A 19,687-nucleotide genomic window follows, 5' to 3' on the forward strand; every position below is an offset into this window, starting at 1 on the left:
GACTTTGACCACAATCATGACTCCGTTTTATCCAAAAATTGACCTTGTAAGCGCTCTCATGCCTACAAATTTTGACGGATTTTCATTAAATTTATACCAAATGTTTATACCACTATTACCTTGGTCATGTTCGAAAATCAGCATTGGTCGATACTTTTTGTTGGCGTTAATGGACTTTGACCACAATCATGACTCCGTTTTATCCAAAAATTGACCTTGTAAGTGTGACAATCACTGTTCATATCGAACACACCCGATTTTATTTTTCCCATAATTCTTTGCAACGTGCTTGGCCGACGCTAACAATAGGCGCTAAGTTATACCCGGCCGAGCTGTCCAGCGATTAAGACGTGCTCAGTGTTAGAAGGGGGTATCGTGTTAGAAGCCTGTGTGGCATGTTTTAGTTTCACAAGTTCAGCATTTGACGCGGACACGGATAGCTGACCGTGGTAAGTATTTATTTAGTTTGGTGTAGTTTATTTGTAAATTTTTGCCTTTTTATTAGTATTACGCAGTCGTCCTATAAAGTCACCTTGACCATTGTTCACTGTAGAGTTACCTGTGTGTTCACTGATGTGTGACTTTAGCGAGAGTGTTTAAATGGAATTCGTCTTTTTCTATAGTACAGTTTTTGCTATTGCTGTATAAAGAAACGGTGATTTAAAGGGCTATTTTCTATGCGTTATTTTATTTTACAATTTATGGTCACTTTTTCCACTTAACTACTTGGGCGGAAGTGCGTCACCGGAAGTCTCAGACGCCATATTGTTTACTGTAAACAAATAACTTAGTTACCATATACTTACAATATTTTGAGATGTTGCCTTTAATATAATACTATTTATACATTATCATAGTTTGATACTATCAGTGAGATACTTATATGATGTATTATACAATATTGTTTTTATTATGGTGTTATGGTGTCACTTGTACACTTATTGTAGTGTCATATTGTTGATGTTGAGAAGATGATGATGTTATGGTGAAGTCGATGACGATGCGATGTTCATGTTCATGTCGACGATGATGGTGTAGATGATGTCGTTCATGGTGAAGTCGATGACGATGCGATGTTCATGTTGATGACGACGATGATGTTATAGTGATGATGACGACGACGATGATGATGGTCATGTCGATGATGATTATGGTGTTGTAGTTGATGATGTTGACGATAGTGGTGATGATGATGATTGTGGTGACGAAACTACTCTAGTTGTGGTTGTCCGTAGTTGGTCCAGGACTACAGCCCCGGAGATTCGGACACTCTTCTAATTTATTTTTGGTCATTTGTATAAACATCATATTTTTTCTTGTTGAGTGAAAGGTGTGTGAGTGTTTGTGTGGTTTAGTGTTTATATTTCTATCTTTTCTTTCTTTCTCTTATTTTTTTTGTTATTAAATTTTGTTAAATTTAAGATGTCTTGTTGTTGTTTGGAGTAGCCTCCGCTCATCCCGTTACAATTGGTGGCAGCGGTGGGATGAGTTGACTCCTCCAGATACTACAAGATATCTTTATAAGTGAACAGTTGCCAAGGTTTATTTTATTTTTCATTTTTTGATCTCTTTTGTAGTACATGTAAGAGCAAGTGTAGGTCGTTGTTTCCTTTTCCCTTGGTGAGTACATTACGTTAGGCAGATTGTTTTGTTAAAAGTTGAGAAGTTAGTCCCTTTATGAGATAATTTTGAGGTAAGTTGGTCTGTCAGTCAATGCACCATGTCTACTGTCAAGGAGATGCTGGAGCTACTTGAAGTGGGGACCAAGATGGGGATGAAGGATGAAGACCTTCAACAATTCGTGAAGGACGAACAGGCCAGAATGCGGGACGAACGTGAGAAACATAGAGTCGAGAGGCAGGAGGAGAGAGACCAGGAGGAGAGAGACCGCGACTTCAAACTACAGATGGAGAAAGAGCGCGCCGCAAGAGAACATGATGAGCGAGAGCACGCCCGATTGATAGAAGAAAAGAGACATCAGCAAAAACTAGAAGAACTGGAACTTGATCACAAACTGCAACTCGAGAGATCTCACATGAAGCCGAGTGTTGTGACTAAAGAGGAGAAAGAAACTTCTCAAGTGATAAAAGGACCAAAACTTCCTCCGTTTGAGGATTCGAAAGACAACATTGACGCGTACATTCAAAGATTTGAGATATACGCAACAACGCAGAAATGGAATAAAGACACGTGGGGGACTCATCTTAGCGCATTACTCAAAGGAAAGGCACTGGATGTGTTCGCAAGACTCTCACCCGAAACAGCACTTGATTTCAACGAGTTGAAGAACGCCCTGTTGAAACGATTTGACATGACGGAGGACGGTTTCCGCAAGAAGTTCCGATTTTCAAAACCAGACGGAAGTGAAACTTTTATGCAATTTTCTACCAGACTGGACAGTTACCTTGAGCGGTGGATTCAGCTCTCTAAGACTAACAAGACATTCGATGATCTGAAGGACTTGTTCTTACGTGAACAGTTTTTATTGTGTTGCTCGAAAGAACTTGCCTTATTCCTAAAGGAGAGGATTCCTACTTCGATCCAAGACATGGCGCGATACGCGGACCAGTTTGCTGAGGCCAGAACAGTGACATCCTCTTCACTTACGCAAAAACCGCTCTTTGACAGACGACAGCAGTCCGATAGACAACCGCCGTACAAAGATTCCGTGCAACAAAACCAATCTGGAAATGCAGTGAAGTGTTATGAGTGCGGACGACAAGGACATAAAGCCTTTAACTGCAACTTCCGCAAAAATCCGAATAACAGGCCGTTTAATTCGAGCGAGAAACAAGAAACAACACCGAAACATACTTACCCTAGTGATTTTCAACGTGGGTCGTACAATAATGGGAACCATGGATATCCAGGACGCGGTAGAGGTCGCCAAGGAGCCGCGAGTGTCGTCGAGAAACATGGAAACTTACCGTGTGTTGGTGATTCGGTTGCTTTCTGTGAAACGGAAATGCCAGTTGTGAAAGGATGTGTTGGCAATAAACTAGTGACTGTGCTAAGAGACACAGGTTGTAGTGGTGCCGTTATTCGTAGAGAACTGGTAAACGATGATCAACTAACAGGGACATCTCAACGATGCAAGTTAGCAGACGGTCGTATTATTGATTCAGATGTGGCTAGAATTGATGTCGATACTCCTTACTTTACCGGAAGTGTTGATGCTTGGTGCTTTGATTCGCCTTCGTACGATCTTATTCTTGGTAATATTCGTGGAGTAAGGAAACCACATGAACCAAATCCAGCCTGGATTCATTCCGTTGAAAACATAGCAGCTGTTGAAACGCGTGCGCAACTGAAAAAGAAACAGTCTCCATACAAACCATTGAAAGTACCGGAAGCAATACGGGATGTATCGCCGGAGGATATCTTACAAGAACAACGAAACGACGAGACACTGAAAAAGTTATGGAGCTTAGCTGAGAGTGGACAGCTTAAACATTTCAGTGACGGCGGATTTTCAAAAATGTGTGAACGGAAGCAAATGTTGTTCAGAGAATTTTGCAGTCCCAAAGTGTCCAGTGGAAAACTTTTCCGACAGTTAATCGTTCCTCGGAAATACAGAACTATCGTCATGAAGATAGCACATGAAACGCTGATGGGTGGTCATCTGGGATCAAAGAAAACAACCGACAGAGTAGTGTCCGAATTTTACTGGCCAGGAATTCAGTCAGACATTAGACGGTTTTGCAGATCATGTGACGTGTGTCAGCGGACTATTCCGAAAGGAAAAGTACCTGCAGTACCGTTAGGACATATGGACTACAAGATCGATATGGGAGGCAAGCTGAAAACTTTCCACGCAAATCTTCTTAAGAAGTATGTTGAACGAGATACATTGAACTGTGGTGTTTTGTCAACATGTGCAATTTCACTCATAGACTTTAGTGACCTAGATGATGATGAACAACAGGACTCTATTCTTATGCCACCTGTTACTCAAACCGAAACAGCAAAGGACATAAAGTTTGCAGACAGACTAACACCAGATCAGTTGGAAACTGCTAAATCACTGTGTGATTCGTTCTCAGATGTATTTACGGATATACCTGGAATGACGAACTTAGTGGAGCATAAGATTGTTGTGACATCGTCTGAACCTGTGCGTGTGAAACCATATCCAATTCCGTTCAGTACAGAGAAAACAATTACAGAAGAAGTTCAGAAAATGCTACAGTTGAATGTGATTGAGCCATCATCTTCCCCTTATTCAGCTCCAGTTGTCATAGCTCGGAAGAAAGATGGAACGAATCGATTTTGCATTGATTATAGACGACTGAACTGTGCTACGGTATTTAATGCAGAACCAATGCCCAGTCCAGAAAGCATATTTTCCAAAATGACCGGAAAGAAGTTTGTGTCAAAGATAGACTTAAGCAAAGGATACTGGCAAGTACCGATGGCTGACGAGAGTAAGCCGCTTACAGCCTTTTCCACACCATCCGGATTGTACCAATTCAGGACAATGCCGTTTGGTCTTGTAAACGCGCCGGCAACATTTAGTCGTATGATGAGAAAACTACTTCAAGGTATGAACGGCGTAGAAAACTTTATCGATGATGTCATTGTTTTTACAGATACCTTTGAAGAACATCTACACATACTGAAGACTGTGTTCGAACGACTCAGAGATGCGGGACTTGCGGCCAGACCGACAAAATGTTTCATCGGATTTGACAAGATTGACTGTTTGGGACATATGGTGGGCAACAAGTGTCTAGAACCAGAACAAGACAAGATTGATGCAGTCAGAAATGCGCCAATACCACAAACCAAGAAACAGGTTCGTGCCTTCCTAGGCTTAGCAGGATTCTACAGAAAGTTTATTCCGAATTTCTCTGCGATAGCCATTCCACTTTTTGATCTTACGAAGAAGGGCCAACCAAATAAAGTTATTTGGACTGAAAGTCAGCAACGAGCTTTTGATACATTGAAACACATGTTATCAGAAAGGCCAATATTGAAGTTGCCAGAATTTAATGAAACCTTCATTTTACGCACGGACGCTGCAGATGATAGGATAGGTGCTGTGCTGTTACAGATGGAGGATGACGAGAAACTACCCGTAGCGTACGCCAGTAGGAAACTTCAACCAAGAGAGAAGGCATACGCTGTTATCGAGAAGGAGTGTTTGGCGGTAGTGTGGGGAATACAGAAGTTCCACCAGTACCTTTATGGACGCGAGTTTCTACTTGAAACTGATCACCAACCCCTGACCTACCTTAACAAAGCAAAGTATTATACAATATTGTTTTTATTATGGTGTTATGGTGTCACTTGTACACTTATTGTAGTGTCATATTGTTGATGTTGAGAAGATGATGATGTTATAGTGAAGTCGATGACGATGCGATGTTCATGTTGATGACGACGACGATGATGATGGTCATGTCGATGATGATGGTGTAGATGATGTCGTTCATGGTGAAGTCGATGACGATGCGATGTTCATGTTCATGTCGACGATGATGGTGTAGATGATGTCGTTCATGGTGAAGTCGATGACGATGCGATGTTCATGTTGATGACGACGATGATGTTATAGTGATGATGACGACGACGATGATGATGGTCATGTCGATGATGATTATGGTGTTGTAGTTGATGATGTTGACGATAGTGGTGATGATGATGATTGTGGTGACGAAACTACTCTAGTTGTGGTTGTCCGTAGTTGGTCCAGGACTACAGCCCCGGAGATTCGGACACTCTTCTAATTTATTTTTGGTCATTTGTATAAACATCATATTTTTTCTTGTTGAGTGAAAGGTGTGTGAGTGTTTGTGTGGTTTAGTGTTTATATTTCTATCTTTTCTTTCTTTCTCTAATTTTTTTTGTTATTAAATTTTGTTAAATTTAAGATGTCTTGTTGTTGTTTGGAGTAGCCTCCGCTCATCCCGTTACAGTAAGCGCTCTCATGCCTACAAATTTTGACAGATTTTCATTAAATTTATACCAAATGTTTATACCACTATTACCTTGGTCAAGTTCGAAAATCAGCGTTAGTCGATACTTTTTGTTGGCGTTATAGGACTTTGACCACAATAATGACTCCGTTTTATCCAAAAATTGACCTTGTAAGCGCTCTCATGCCTACAAATTTTGACGGATTTTCATTAAATTTATTCCAAATGTTTATACCACTATTACCTTGGTCAAGTTCGAAAATCAGCATTGGTCGATACTTTTTGTTGGAGTTATGGGACTCTGACTGCAATAATGACTCCGTTTTATCCAAAAATTGACCTTGTAAGCGCTCTCATGCCTACAAATTTTGACAGATTTTCATTAAATTTATACCAAATGTTTATACCACTATTACCTTGGTCATGTTCGAAAATCAGCATTGGTCGATACTTTTTGTTGGCGTTATTGGACTTTGACCACAATCATGACTCCGTTTTATCCAAAAATTGACCTTGTAAGCGCTCTCATGCCTACAAATTTTGACGGATTTTCATTAAATTTATACCAAATGTTTATACCACTATTACCTTGGTCAAGTTCGAAAATCAGCGTTAGTCGATACTTTTTGTTGGCGTTATAGGACTTTGACCACAATCATGACTCCGTTTTATCCAAAAATTGACCTTGTAAGCGCTCTCATGCCTACAAATTTTGACAGATTTTCATTGAATTTATACCAAATGTTTATACTACTTATACTTTGGTCAAGTTCGAAAATCAGCATTGTTCGATACTTTTTGTTGGAGTTATGGGACTTGGCCACAATCAAGACTCCGTTTTTTTTTCTCCCAAAAATTGACTTTGTAAGCGCGCTCATGCCTACAAATTTTGACGGATTTTCATTAAATTTATACCAAATGTTTCTTGGTCAAGTTCCTAAATCAGCCTTGGTCGATAGACTCGGTACTAATATACTGCTTGACCGGCGGGGGACCCTGGAATTCTATTCTTGTACTACATGTAATATACATGAAGTTCAACATAAATAAAGTGATACATTAGATGGATAGGATATACTGTACAGCAATTTTAGATTTAGATGTCATTTTTCATATGAAAGGTAATTAAGGGTATGGAGTTTAAATTTCATTAAGGTTGCAGAAGGCCTATTTGTATCTAGTTGAAAATAATGAAAATAAATTAATGACCCTGTATACATCATTCTAAGAAAAAAAAGTAATAAACATGATGTTTAAGAAACTAAAATGATATATTACAGGGATCAATAGGATATACTGTACAGCAATTTTAGATATATTGGATTTGTTTCCAAACATCTAAATAAAGGGATAAAAACTGTTATTTCTTATTTATATTAAATAATTTTCTTAAAATATATTAATGTTTATATTTGATGGCTAAAACTTAATATTCTTCTGTCAATTTCTTCTGTTTATGAACAAGACCTATACATTTATCAGACACTTTTATATATATATATATATATATATATATATATATATATATATATATATATATATATATATATATATATATATATATATATATATATATATATATATATATATATATATATATATATATATAAAATGATATATATAAATATAAATATAAAATATATATATAAAAATGAACTTTATTTATTTTACGATTGATAAACAAGTTCTACAACTTATATTAATATCTCTCGTCGGCACGGATGTTAGCGCAAGGCGGTCATTGGTGTAGGAAGAAGCCAGAGTACCCGGAGAGAACCCACGTGTCCAACCGGGCGACCGCCATACCCTATCACATACAACCACCGTCGATCACAGTGATCGAACTCGGGTCGCAGTGGTGAGAAGCCAGTGCATTGACCACTACGCTACTTGGACACCTTTTATATATATCATATCCATTTTCCATTGTAACTAAGTATTTTTGTTCTGTTTGTATACAAAATAGTATATTAAAAAACTTGTATAAAATAGTAAGGCTAAATTTCAATTAAAAATAGCTGTTTCCAAAAATGTTACATGTTTATGAATATGTTATATAAAAACATATGTTAGATGGATGGGTAGGAAAAATACAAAATAGGAGCACTCGATAAAAATTTTGCTGGTATTCATTATGTGAACACTTATTGTTGAAACAATTTATCCAGTTACATTTAAAGTTATGTAACATAAATAAGAATGTTATGAATGATGTGTATAGAGCAAATTCTTCTGTGGTTGGCTCCATAAATCTTGAAAAGATGGTGTGAGTTGGTAAAGAGGCAGAATAAGGTTCCATCCTATTCCTCATGCATTCCATTCAAGAAATATTCATTAATGTCATGGTCTGGAAACTAAAATAGAATAAACATAAAGTGTTGAGAGAAATACATGTAATTTTTGCAAACATTGTGCACTCATCAAATACTTATATATAATTCAATGCAGTTATTTCAAGAATGTGATACTAAAAATGTAATCTTTTCTAATATTGTACATACATGTATTACATCATTTCGCCACTAATTTTTAACCCAGCTGACAGTTTCTTTTTGTTATATATAGAACGTCAAAAGATAGTTGCATCATGTGCATGAACTTTCAGTAATTTTAAAAGCCGTAAAAAACAATTCAGTACTACAAAACACTTTAAATTTGTCGAATGATTTTACAAATGAAATATGTACTAATATACTAGTAAGTCACAAGTGATATATACTTTTTAAAGCAGTACAATGTATCACTTATACGACAAAATCAGGAAACCTGGCTCAATCAATGCTGCACGCATATGATAAATGTTATGAATCAAATAGTTTAAACAGAATCACTAGAAACCATCTGCCCCTGTTACCAACTGGTGTAACTTCAAAGATATTTAGATTTTCAGTGGACAGAAAGATATTAAATATATTGAACAAAGATCAAAGTCATAAACACTTATGAAACATATGAATGTCTGTATGAGTTGCAACTATCACCATTCTAGAACAATCTTATTTTGGTGGACATAGATCTATGTCCACCAAAATAAGATTGTGTCAATGACAAAAACTAATCTGAATAACTAACCAGCATGAGAAATTCATTGGATTTCTGCAAATCCGATTTTCTCAGAGAGTGTAAAAGACATTTCGTTAAGTTTATAATATTTTCAAACTCCTAGTATTCCTTTCAGAGGTTCCCACCACTTTAAATACAGATAATCATGCAGAGTTGCAACAAGATTCCCATACAAATCTTTCCCTTTTATACAAGACATTGTAGCTATTTAATTATATGACCTTGCTTGGCTTTCAATCAGCTTAAACCAAATATATTTACATGTGGAGGACAAGTTGTAAGTTTATTACATGACAAAGAAGTACCTTCCGGGCTTCAGCAGACTTGACTGGGTCATTAGCAATATCAAATTGACAATATTTTCTATATTCCTAATCTTCAGATCATCTGGAGGCCGCAGGTAAACCGGTAGATTAGAAGAAAAAAGATAAACTAAGGGTGTATCCCAGATTACACTTTTTAATGGGCACATGACGTATCTGAGACATGGCTCAAAACATTACCATGATAACAGCTGTACCAACTCATTAAGTGGAAAATGACATATAACTATAAAATTTGTAATGGCTTTTCATACCCCCCCCCTCTCTCTCTCTCTCTCTCTCTCTCTCTCTCTCTCTCTCTCTCTCTCTCTCTCTCTGCACTACAAACATAATCAAATCTACTTTCAAAGTCGTATAATGTTATATGCAGACCCTTGATTCATAAACAATAGTCTAGGAAAAACATACAATATTTTTTTAACGTGTGCTAGGTACCAATATGTGTAAAAACTGACTATAATACACCTGCATACCCATTTCATACTAAAACATGTCTTTCAAGTCACATTTCACAACGACCATTATTTATTAACATTTTGGTAACACATGCAGTGAAATTATTGCATTGCAGGTTTTTAAAAAGGTATTTATCTAGTTTAACATTGTAAGTGAGCATGTTCTTACCGATTCATGGCTACCCCCTAGCACGTTTCAGACTGTTGACAAAATCGAAAACTGCTGTTCAGACGATTTCATGCTGAACAATATTTAACGAGATAACGCTAATCACCCAAAACTTCGAATTGACATTAATAAACAATTGTTCTGCAACTTTAAATAATTTAAAAAGCTTGCTGATAGAATAAACATAAACTTTTACTTACTTTTTCGATCTAATCTCCTCTCTCAATTTGCAAGAGTCTTGAACTGGTCTCGTTAAACTCCCGTGAATAACGTATTTCGGAGTTCTCGTTTTTTTTTTTAGCTTTTCGTAAATATAAAAATCAGAAATGCTCCGATTATGCTAATAAGGTTGTGAGGTGTCGCTTTCAAAAGATCCTTTGGGTACATGCAGTTATACAACTCATTTGCATTTTTTTCATCAAGCTGCGCATATAAAAAACTTTATTAGTAGATGATAAAATAAAACCCCTTACATTTGACGTTTTTTCTCACCAAGATAAAATGAATTCATTGTCATCAAATCAAACTACAAGAAAAAGATTGGTCCGTTATGCATTAGTTATTATACTATTTTGCACACTGATCTTCTATAGTTATGTGTCTCAAATGACCATGGTAGGAGATTCCGTCTTCAATTCGAACGACCATGGCCCAACAGGAGCGAAGCAAAGTAGGAAAGCTGATGATTTGTTCGACAATGGACCACCATTTGATGCCTCTTTCTCGCCTTTGTATCATAAACAACCGCAAACACCTACCTTCGGACATACACCACAGAAATACTTTGGTTCTGAAAGAGTTGTGCCAAACGTAGACTGTGGTTTGCTGTTTGAACAAAACGACAAAGAAATCGAGAAAGTTCGTAAAATGAATGTAAGTTATGAATCGCAGTCATTTTGCCAACGAACAAAAGCATGTGAAAATTTCATCAAAGCAAGAGGATACATTATGGATTCGTTATCAGAGGAGGAGAGGAATTTTCCGATTGCCTACAGCATTCTTGTTTATAAAAGCCCAGAGCAATTTGAAATACTTCTGAGGTCCATTTACCGACCACAAAACAGTTACTGTGTTCACGTGGATGGAAAAATAACAAGAAACGTCTTGAATGAATTTTCATGCATTCTACGATGCTTTCCCAATGTGAAGATGGCGTCCAAAAGAATTGAAGTGACTTGGGGAACAATGAGTGTTCTATTACCAGAACTTACATGCATGAAAGACCTTTTATCAATTCCTAAATGGAAATATTTTATTAATTTAACAGGACAGGAATTTCCTCTTCGTACAAATTATGAACTGGTAAAAATATTAAAAGTTTACAACGGTTCCAACGATGGAGAGGGCACCATCAAAAGGTTTGCGCAATTTTTTAAAATCAAAGTCTTCCTTTGTTATTTTTTTTTATTGGTATTGGTTCTTAGCTTCTTACTTTTTTCCGTTAAATCTTGTCAAAGATGATAAAAAATGATATAAATTTTACAGTTTGTAAAATGTTTCATTGCGTTATTTCATGCTCAAATGTATCGACAATTTTCTTAATGTTTACGTCATATTTTGTACAGAACAATTCTCAAAAAAAATTCATGATATGAATATGAAATTTTCAGACCTGAATAACAGGATTGGAGTTAAACAAGGATGTGTTCGAATCTTAAATAAAAATTAGGGACTCAAAATTTGAAAACAAAACATCCGAAATTTTTCACATATATTGAATATTATTAATATATGATTGATTGATTCCTTTAGGCTCATATTCAACTATCCCGAAAAAACAAAACGTTATATTCACCTGCACATGACCTAGGAGGTCAATATAACATTTGATTTTCTCTACATTGGACTAAAAAAGATCGTCCAATGAAAAATGGCTTCAAGCTAAAATTTTCGCCCGATAACACTCAGTTTGATATGTCTGTATCAATTCGTCGCTGAATTATATATTAGAATAATTATTGCTGGTTTTTTTTTTTCGATCAAAAGATGTTTTGATTGATAATTTAGCCACCGGTATGGTGAATTTTGTACTTCTCGGGCAGCAAGACAATTTGAAGTAAAGGTTTGAAATCTTGTTCAGCCGTATTCACTCACTAAGAGCACAGTCAACCTTTTTTTAAATTGGCCAAATCCATCAAATAATCATCTATCAGTTTCCGTTACTCTTGTATTAACTTAGAAACATTTTAATATGTTTCAAAAGAATAAGTGGTTTGGAAAAACTCCCAGTGGATTTGTTAATGTATTACGCATCGCATTGAGAAATCATTGCTGAAGACGAAATGGCTTTATGATCGTAAGTTCCTTTTTAAATACAGCGCAAATGTGATGACAAAGTGGAAAATAGATAATTCTGAGATGTGGACCTTCAATTTATTTTAATTTATATCAGAAATAAAGAACCGATATTATACTTATAGTTTTTTCACTGATAACAACACTACAGGTTTATACAAACATTTTGATGAAGTGACAGAAGTTGTTTCTAAAATATTCATATGATTGGATATAGCTATAGCCTACTGCACTATGACAAAAAAAATCACAATATTTACGCAGTGACGTCGTTCTAGCGTGGGCTTCGCTTGGTAAATGGGAGGTAACTCTACTTATACATGTATGCCCTGTTGACCATCTAAATTCTTTCAGAGTTATCTTCACATCGGAAGTGACGTTATACCTGTATGTTTTATCGTCTGCAGTCTGGAATTTAATGTTAACAAACTGAAATTACAATGGGTAGGATATCGGTACAAATAACAGTGATAACAAAAAAATTATCGTAGATATGAAATTTGAGGGGCAAAAATATTAGCTATTGTAAATTTTTTGGGAAAAATATGTGTTGACTGGTGAGATCAAATCGTCTGAAAGAAAGACCGTCGTAACTGTATAATAAAAGATACAAAAACTAGTGAAAGACATATGTTAAAAGGAATTACTAGTAATTAAAGATATGCTAATAACTCTATTCACCAACGGACATACTTATGATTTTTGCATGATTTCTATATATTTTATGCGATGAGTTGCCTTGTGTTTTTTTGAAAAGAAAAACTAACAGTATATAATTTTTAAAACATTGTCATTTTTTCTGATGAGAGCTGATAACTTTAGGAGAAAATCAGAGTGTATAACATCTAAAGAGCCCTACGCTACTTACAGCTATGCATGTGCGTCCCTCTCTAGCGAATTCGAAGGGTTATAGTGTGGGAAAATCGGCAACAAAAGGGCCTGTGAAACCGAACCGACGTAATCGACAACTTTGCTTCTGGAAGGCAGACATATGTCCTTATTATGGACTTCTCCAAGGCTGTTGACAAAGTTGGTCACAGCCTTCTCATCAAACCTATGATCCTATGGGATCTAGGGCAATGTGAACAACTGGATCGCGAGTTTACATTCCAACTGAACTCAAGCTGGAATTGTCAACGAGGAAATGTCCAGTTACGCCGGTATTTAGTCGAAAGTACCCCAATGGTCGGTTCTTGGGCCAAGCTTGTTTCTATTTATTATATCATTGATATGCTAGAGGGCCACAGTAAGACAACATTGATGTATCTTACTGTCACATCAAAATCGGACACCCAAACATTTTAGGTCGACCTAAATAAATTTAGCATTTGAGAAAGGAGATAGAAATGGATTTTCATCCTGGAAAGTGCAACGTCTTGTCAATCAGCAGGAAGACCAAGCCAACAGACCATAAATACAAACTACATGACCAGATCCTGGAACATGTTATAAGTGAAAAAATATCTCATATAACATCAAACCTGAATTGGAGTGACAACATTATAACTTCTGTGGCAAGGCCAATAAGGCATGCACAATGCTTCTTAATTACGCCGGTATTTAAACATCAGTTTCACATCCATGAAGGAAAGTGCATACAAATCATTAACCAGGTCTTTACTGGAGTTTGCTTAACCTGTTGGGGACAGCTACACCCAGAAAGACATCCAAACTCTAGAAATAGTACAATGACGTTCATCAAGTTATGTCGGCAACAGATCATTGTGGACAGCATGATCCAACATTCCAGATGGCAGTCACTTGAAAAACGTAGTGGTATGGCATAACTAGACAAAGTGTTATTTTAAAGAGTAATTAAATGACCAGGTCGCCATCAACAGAAACGCTTGTAACACCAATTCTACGACCTTCACGCAATACCCAATGGCTTGCCCATCAAATATCAACTTGCAATAGTGACTTCTAGTTTCACAAACACTCATTCCTTCCACAAAGCATCGGATAATGGAATAAACTTCTCCCAGACATCAAGATAGCTTGTACACCCAAAGAATTGAATTTAAGACTCGGGTGTCCGCCCACTTGTACAGTTGGAACACAGTGAGGTGCTATTTTGAAACTTTAAGCTTTTTAATGTTTCTGTGCTTAATGCGAACCTCCGACCTGCCAAAATAATCGATATGATGATTGTGGACAGTATCAGGCAGAACATGAAACAGGATGTTTACCTACCACAGGGAAGGTGCCCTATGTAGGTTAATGGGGATATTAATGCAGGCAAATACTGTACATATTCATATTAGAAGACCAACTTTGGACTGTCAGTCACTCACATTTACTCTACACAACCAATCTTTTTCATTACGACAACGCCCCGTTCACAGAGCTCGTACATGTATTACCCAAATTTACATACAACAACATCATAACAACCATCTCAACATCTCAACCACCGCACATTAATAAAATGAAAAAAATATGACTTAATATTAAAAGAACTCTTTTATCAAGTCTAAGGACCACCTCACCAAGTATTGAAAAAAGTAAGTCGGTTATTTATGATTATGTCGCAATTTACGAAGCGCGTCATAGTTTACGTCTGCGATTTTTTTCAAAAATCGTCAATACTTTTGTCACAGCGCTGTACTTGTCCATTCAATACTTGTTTGAAACATTTTACGTACATTTTATTAAAGGGACTTGGACACGATTTAAGATCAAAAATTTTATTTTTATTTTTTATGTATAAAAAGGTTAATTGGTGCATTTTAAATGATTGACCAAAATATTGAATGTTAAAGTCAAGTTACAAGCGAGTTACAGAGGTAAGAATTGGCTGTTATGTAAACAAAGCTCGAGTCTTATAGTTGTTTACAAAAAATACAATATAGAAAATTACCATTTCTTAGACAAAATGACATGTAAAAAATAATTTAAAATAATTCAATATCATCATCAATACTATTATCAGCAAAAGAAAGATAAATTTGATTGAAACTTAAACCAATACAACACATATGTAAAAAATGACAATATTAAGCTTTGTTTAAAAAAAAAAGAATAATGAATTCTGTATCTTACTTATAATTTGATATTTGACTTTCAAATTTTGACAAAGCATTATAAACTTCTATATAAATAAGTATAAACACTGAAAATGGAAAAATAAAATTTGAAAATTTTAAGTCAAATCGTGTCCAAGTCCCTTTAACTTTCCTGAATACCTATTCTAGGGCTAACAAAGAAAGATGGAATATAAAAGAGAAACCTCCCCACGATATAGTTCCGGTAAAAGGATCTGTCCACGTAACACTGAACAGAAGATTTGTGGAATACGTCATCACTAACAGGGTAGCTGCTGACTTCCTTGAATGGGTAAATAAAACGGGCATTCCAGATGAAACATTTTTTGCAACTTTGATTCATAATCCTCAGCTAGAAATACCTGGAAGTTTCAAAGGTAGGTAATCTCTTTACCATTAAGAGAGTTTTCCCCGTTTTTGTTTTTCATTTTAACTAAATAAGTTGATAAATGTCGACCAAATAAATGATTATTTGTTTTGGCAGGAAAACTGGAAACAGATTTTGGAATACGGAAGCCATTTCTTTCCCGATTCAAAAACTGGAATTCTTGGCCATGTGGTGGTAAATATGTTCGATCGATTTGCATTTTTGGAATCGAAGATCTCGCTCGTTAGCTCGTCGGCCAGAATTCTTTGCCAATAAATTTCACTCCAATTACCAGGGGCATACTTTACTTTGCATGGATCAGTTAATCTACAACAGGACCAGGGATGAGTATCTTCACCGATTGAAATTCGATACTAAGTATTATGAAAGTTTGAAACATATAAAGAATGTCGTTTAGAGAAAATGATGTGTCTTAGCCGGTAATAGAACACGTCATCAGCGTTTTACTCCGACATTAAACATTAACTGTCAATCATGACACTTTGAATTTCAACTGTTAAGGATGACGTTTACCCAAATGAAAAAAAATGCACTGATGATAATTAAAACCATCTATTGTGTGTTATAGACCTTTTATGGAAGTGTTATTTTTCACTTTAAAAAAGTAGGTCATTGACCAGCTTTTTTTTTCTTTCAAAAAGTAGGCCAATGACCTATTTGTTGAGGTAATGGCCATTGAATATCTTTTGAAATATTTAAGAAAAATCCATTAAATATTTACACTAAGATTGAGATTTTCCTTGTTGTGAAAATAATAAAATTTGCTTAACTCTTTTAAAAATGAAATACAGTTTATGAATGGTATTGACACTAAATAGATAAAAAGCGTTAAGTTTTCATTCACAGTTTTTATACGTATTCCAGTCCAAATTTCCACTATCAGTTTTCAAATTTTATTTTTTTTGATTAAATTTAACCAAAAAAAAAAAAAAAAACCCCAAAAACCCCAACCCCATAGATAATCACAGACTACAAAGCTCACCGAGATGAGGCATCATCTTTTTAAGACCACCTTTATCATGTTATATAAAAATCATACTTAATGATCCTCGATATTTAATGAATACCGTTTTGACACAACATCGTATTTCATACGTTAAAAATAGTTTGATCATAATATGTTCATTTAATACAGTTTTGTAAGATACAATCTTAATCAATACAATCATATAACAAGAGGCCCAGGGCCCACATCGCTCACCTGAGCAACAATTGCCTTAATTCTGATCAAATTAGCATTACAGTATCAAAATATCTTGACAACTAAGTACAGTAGATATTGCTAAAAAAATTGAAAATATGCCAATTTTTATCCACCTCTTTTTTTGGTAAATACCAAGCCCCTTTTGTTGTTGTACCTGTAAGAAGATTTTTCTCTATTCCTATATACCCCCCTCCCCCCCATTTCATGGCCCCACTTTTCTCTAGGGAATCATGGTTTCATCAAACTTAAATCTGCATAACCTGAGCTTTCAAACTAAGTACTTATTTTTGGACCGAAAACTTTCCCACAATATTTTTAAAGATTTTCTCTATATATTCCTATGTAAAAATTCAAACCGCCATCACGGCCCCACCCAACCACTAGGGACTGTGATTTTACAAACTTGAATTTACACTACCCGAGGATGCCTCTACACAAGTTAAAGCTTTTCTGGCCAAATAGTCTTTAAAAAGAAGATTTTTAAAGATTTTCTTGATATATTCCTATGTACAAATTCATCCCCCATTGTGGCCTCACCCTACCCCATGACTATTATTTAAACAAACTTGAATCTATACGATCTGGGGATGCTTCCACTCAAATTTGGGCTTTCCTGGCCTAATAGTTTTGAGAAAAAGATTTTTAAAGATTTTCTCTATCTATAAAAATGTATCTCCCATTGTGGTCCCGCCCTACACCCAGGGACCATGATTTAAACAAATTTGAATCTACATTATTTGAGGATAGTTACCCGCCAATTTGAGCTTTCTTGGCCAAATAGTTTTTATAAGAATTTTTTTCATAGATTTTCTTTATATATTCCTGTATAAAAATTTATCCCCCTATTGTGGCCCCTCCCTAACCACAGGGACCATGATTTGAACAAACTTGAATTTACACTACCTGAAGGTGCTTTCATTTTAATTTGAGCTTTCCTGGCCTAATAGTTTTGAGAAGATTTTTAAAGATTTTCTCTATATGTTCCTATGTAAAAATCCATTCCCCCATTTTGGCCCCACTATACCACCAGGGACTATGATTTGAACAAACTGAAATCTACACTACCTGAGGATGCTTCCACTTTAATTTGTGCTTTTCTGGCCTAATAGTTTTTGAGAAGAAGATTTTTAAAGGTTTTCTCTATATATTCATATGTAAAACTTGATCCCCAAATCGCGACCCCACCCTACCCCCGGGGACCATGCTTTGAACAAACTTGAATATACACTATCTGAAGATGCTTCCATTTTAATTTGAGCTTTTCTGGCCTGATAGTTTTTGAGAAGAAGATTTTTAAAGATTTTCTCTATATATTCCTATGTAAAACTTTATCCCCCTCTTGTGGCCCCTCCCTACCCCTGGGGACCACGATTTGAACAAACTTAAATCTACACTACCTGAGGATGCCTCCACACAAGTTTAAGCTTTTCAGGCCGAATAGTTTTTGAGAAGAAGATTTTTGAAAAATACCAAGAAATTTTCAATAATACTCAATTATCTCCCCTCTGAAAAGGGCGTGGCCCTTCATTTGAACAAACTTGAATCCCCTTCACCTAGTGGTGCTTTGTGCCAAATTTGGTTGAAATCTGCCCAGTGGTTCTTGAGAAGAAGATGAAAATGTAAAATGTTTACAACAACGACGACGACGACGACGGCGACAACGAAGACAGACAACAGACAAATTGTGATCAGAAAAGCTCACTTGAGCCTTTGGCTCAGGTGAGCTAAAAAACTATATTGCATCCTATGAAACTATTAAATATATATTATATGTTACAATATAGTACTGTAATAAATAATGATACAAGATGATATTGTAACATATGATACACCGTTGTATCAAAATATGATATTGCATCATGTAATATGATATGGGAATTTTCGTGTAAAACATGTTTGTGTTTGATCACATAATACAATATCATAATGTAGAATATATGATACAATATAGTATCATATGATAAAATATCATATCACAAAATTGTAACATACGATACTATATTGTATGATACAATATGATATTGTATTGTATGATATTGTATCATATATCAAATATAATTTGATACAACATTGTATTAAATCATACAATATCATGTTATATAATAATATATTATATAATACAAATTTGTATTATTCAATATCGTATCATATTATACAATATAACATATAACAATATTATATCATATGATTTAATATGATATATTACAATATCATATGGAAAGATATCATGTGATACAATAATATATAATCCAATATCGTAATATACAATATATGCTATATTTAACAATACAATGATACAATATCATATCACAATATACAAAAAACAGATATAATATCATATTGTATCATTTAATTTTTACAATATAATAAATGATGAAATTTTGTATCATATAAAACAATTATGTTCCATATCATACAATACAACATCGTAGGAATCATGTTATATCATTTTACAACAAACACATCCATTAGACAAGTTTGTGTGAGGTAGGAGTTTTTTTTAATAACCTTTGATAAGTTGAACTTTGCAAGTTTGAAACAGTACTTCTAGCTATTAAACATGTGACCAGTTCCACAAAAACTAACTTCGCCAAGCATCCGAAACCTATGGCTCAGATTCAGAATTCAAGCCTGCCAGGTGCATATGTATCATAAGAAGCACCATCCATGCAAGTTTGGTGAAGTTAGGACCAGTTATAAGCTTATAACTAAGATATAATCATCGGAGGGCACCTGCTCTATAAAGTTTAACCAGCTCTAAAAACCTTAACCTCATCCAGCAACTGAAACCTATAGCTCAGATTCAGCATTCAAGCCTGTCAGGTGCT

General features: G+C 35.4%; 2 protein-coding genes across 2 annotated transcripts; both read left to right on the plus strand.

Moving 5' to 3' along the window:
• Positions 1-224: 224 nt before the first annotated feature.
• On the plus strand, positions 225-5,617 carry LOC136271470 (uncharacterized). Its single transcript, XM_066071542.1, has 3 exons — positions 225-449; positions 948-5,247; positions 5,614-5,617. The coding sequence occupies exons 2-3, from the start codon at positions 1,721-1,723 to the stop codon at positions 5,615-5,617; spliced, it is 3,531 nt and encodes a 1,176-aa protein (XP_065927614.1). The 5' UTR covers positions 225-449; positions 948-1,720.
• A 4,798-nt stretch (positions 5,618-10,415) lies between these two features.
• On the plus strand, positions 10,416-15,911 carry LOC117685728 (beta-1,3-galactosyl-O-glycosyl-glycoprotein beta-1,6-N-acetylglucosaminyltransferase). The gene is made up of 3 exons (XM_066072159.1): positions 10,416-11,286; positions 15,418-15,644; positions 15,752-15,911. Exons 1-3 carry the CDS (start codon positions 10,430-10,432, stop codon positions 15,880-15,882), a joined length of 1,215 nt encoding a protein of 404 aa, XP_065928231.1. The 5' UTR covers positions 10,416-10,429; the 3' UTR covers positions 15,883-15,911.
• Positions 15,912-19,687: the final 3,776 nt, after the last annotated feature.

The sequence above is a fragment of the Magallana gigas genome, chromosome 9 (genome assembly GCF_963853765.1).
Source record: "Magallana gigas chromosome 9, xbMagGiga1.1, whole genome shotgun sequence".
In the NCBI taxonomy this organism is placed as follows: Eukaryota; Metazoa; Mollusca; class Bivalvia; order Ostreida; family Ostreidae; genus Magallana; species Magallana gigas.

Bases quoted from the DNA above. Each gene is read 5' to 3' on its own strand.
- LOC136271470 (XM_066071542.1), top strand. From the start codon at position 1,721: ATGTCTACTGTCAAGGAGATGCTGGAGCTACTTGAAGTGGGGACCAAG.
- LOC117685728 (XM_066072159.1), top strand. From the start codon at position 10,430: ATGAATTCATTGTCATCAAATCAAACTACAAGAAAAAGATTGGTCCGT. The intron at 11,287-15,417 runs GTTTGCGCAATT...TACCTATTCTAG, and splicing joins GGAGAGGGCACCATCAAAAG to GGCTAACAAAGAAAGATGGA. The intron at 15,645-15,751 runs GTAGGTAATCTC...TTGTTTTGGCAG, and splicing joins AATACCTGGAAGTTTCAAAG to GAAAACTGGAAACAGATTTT.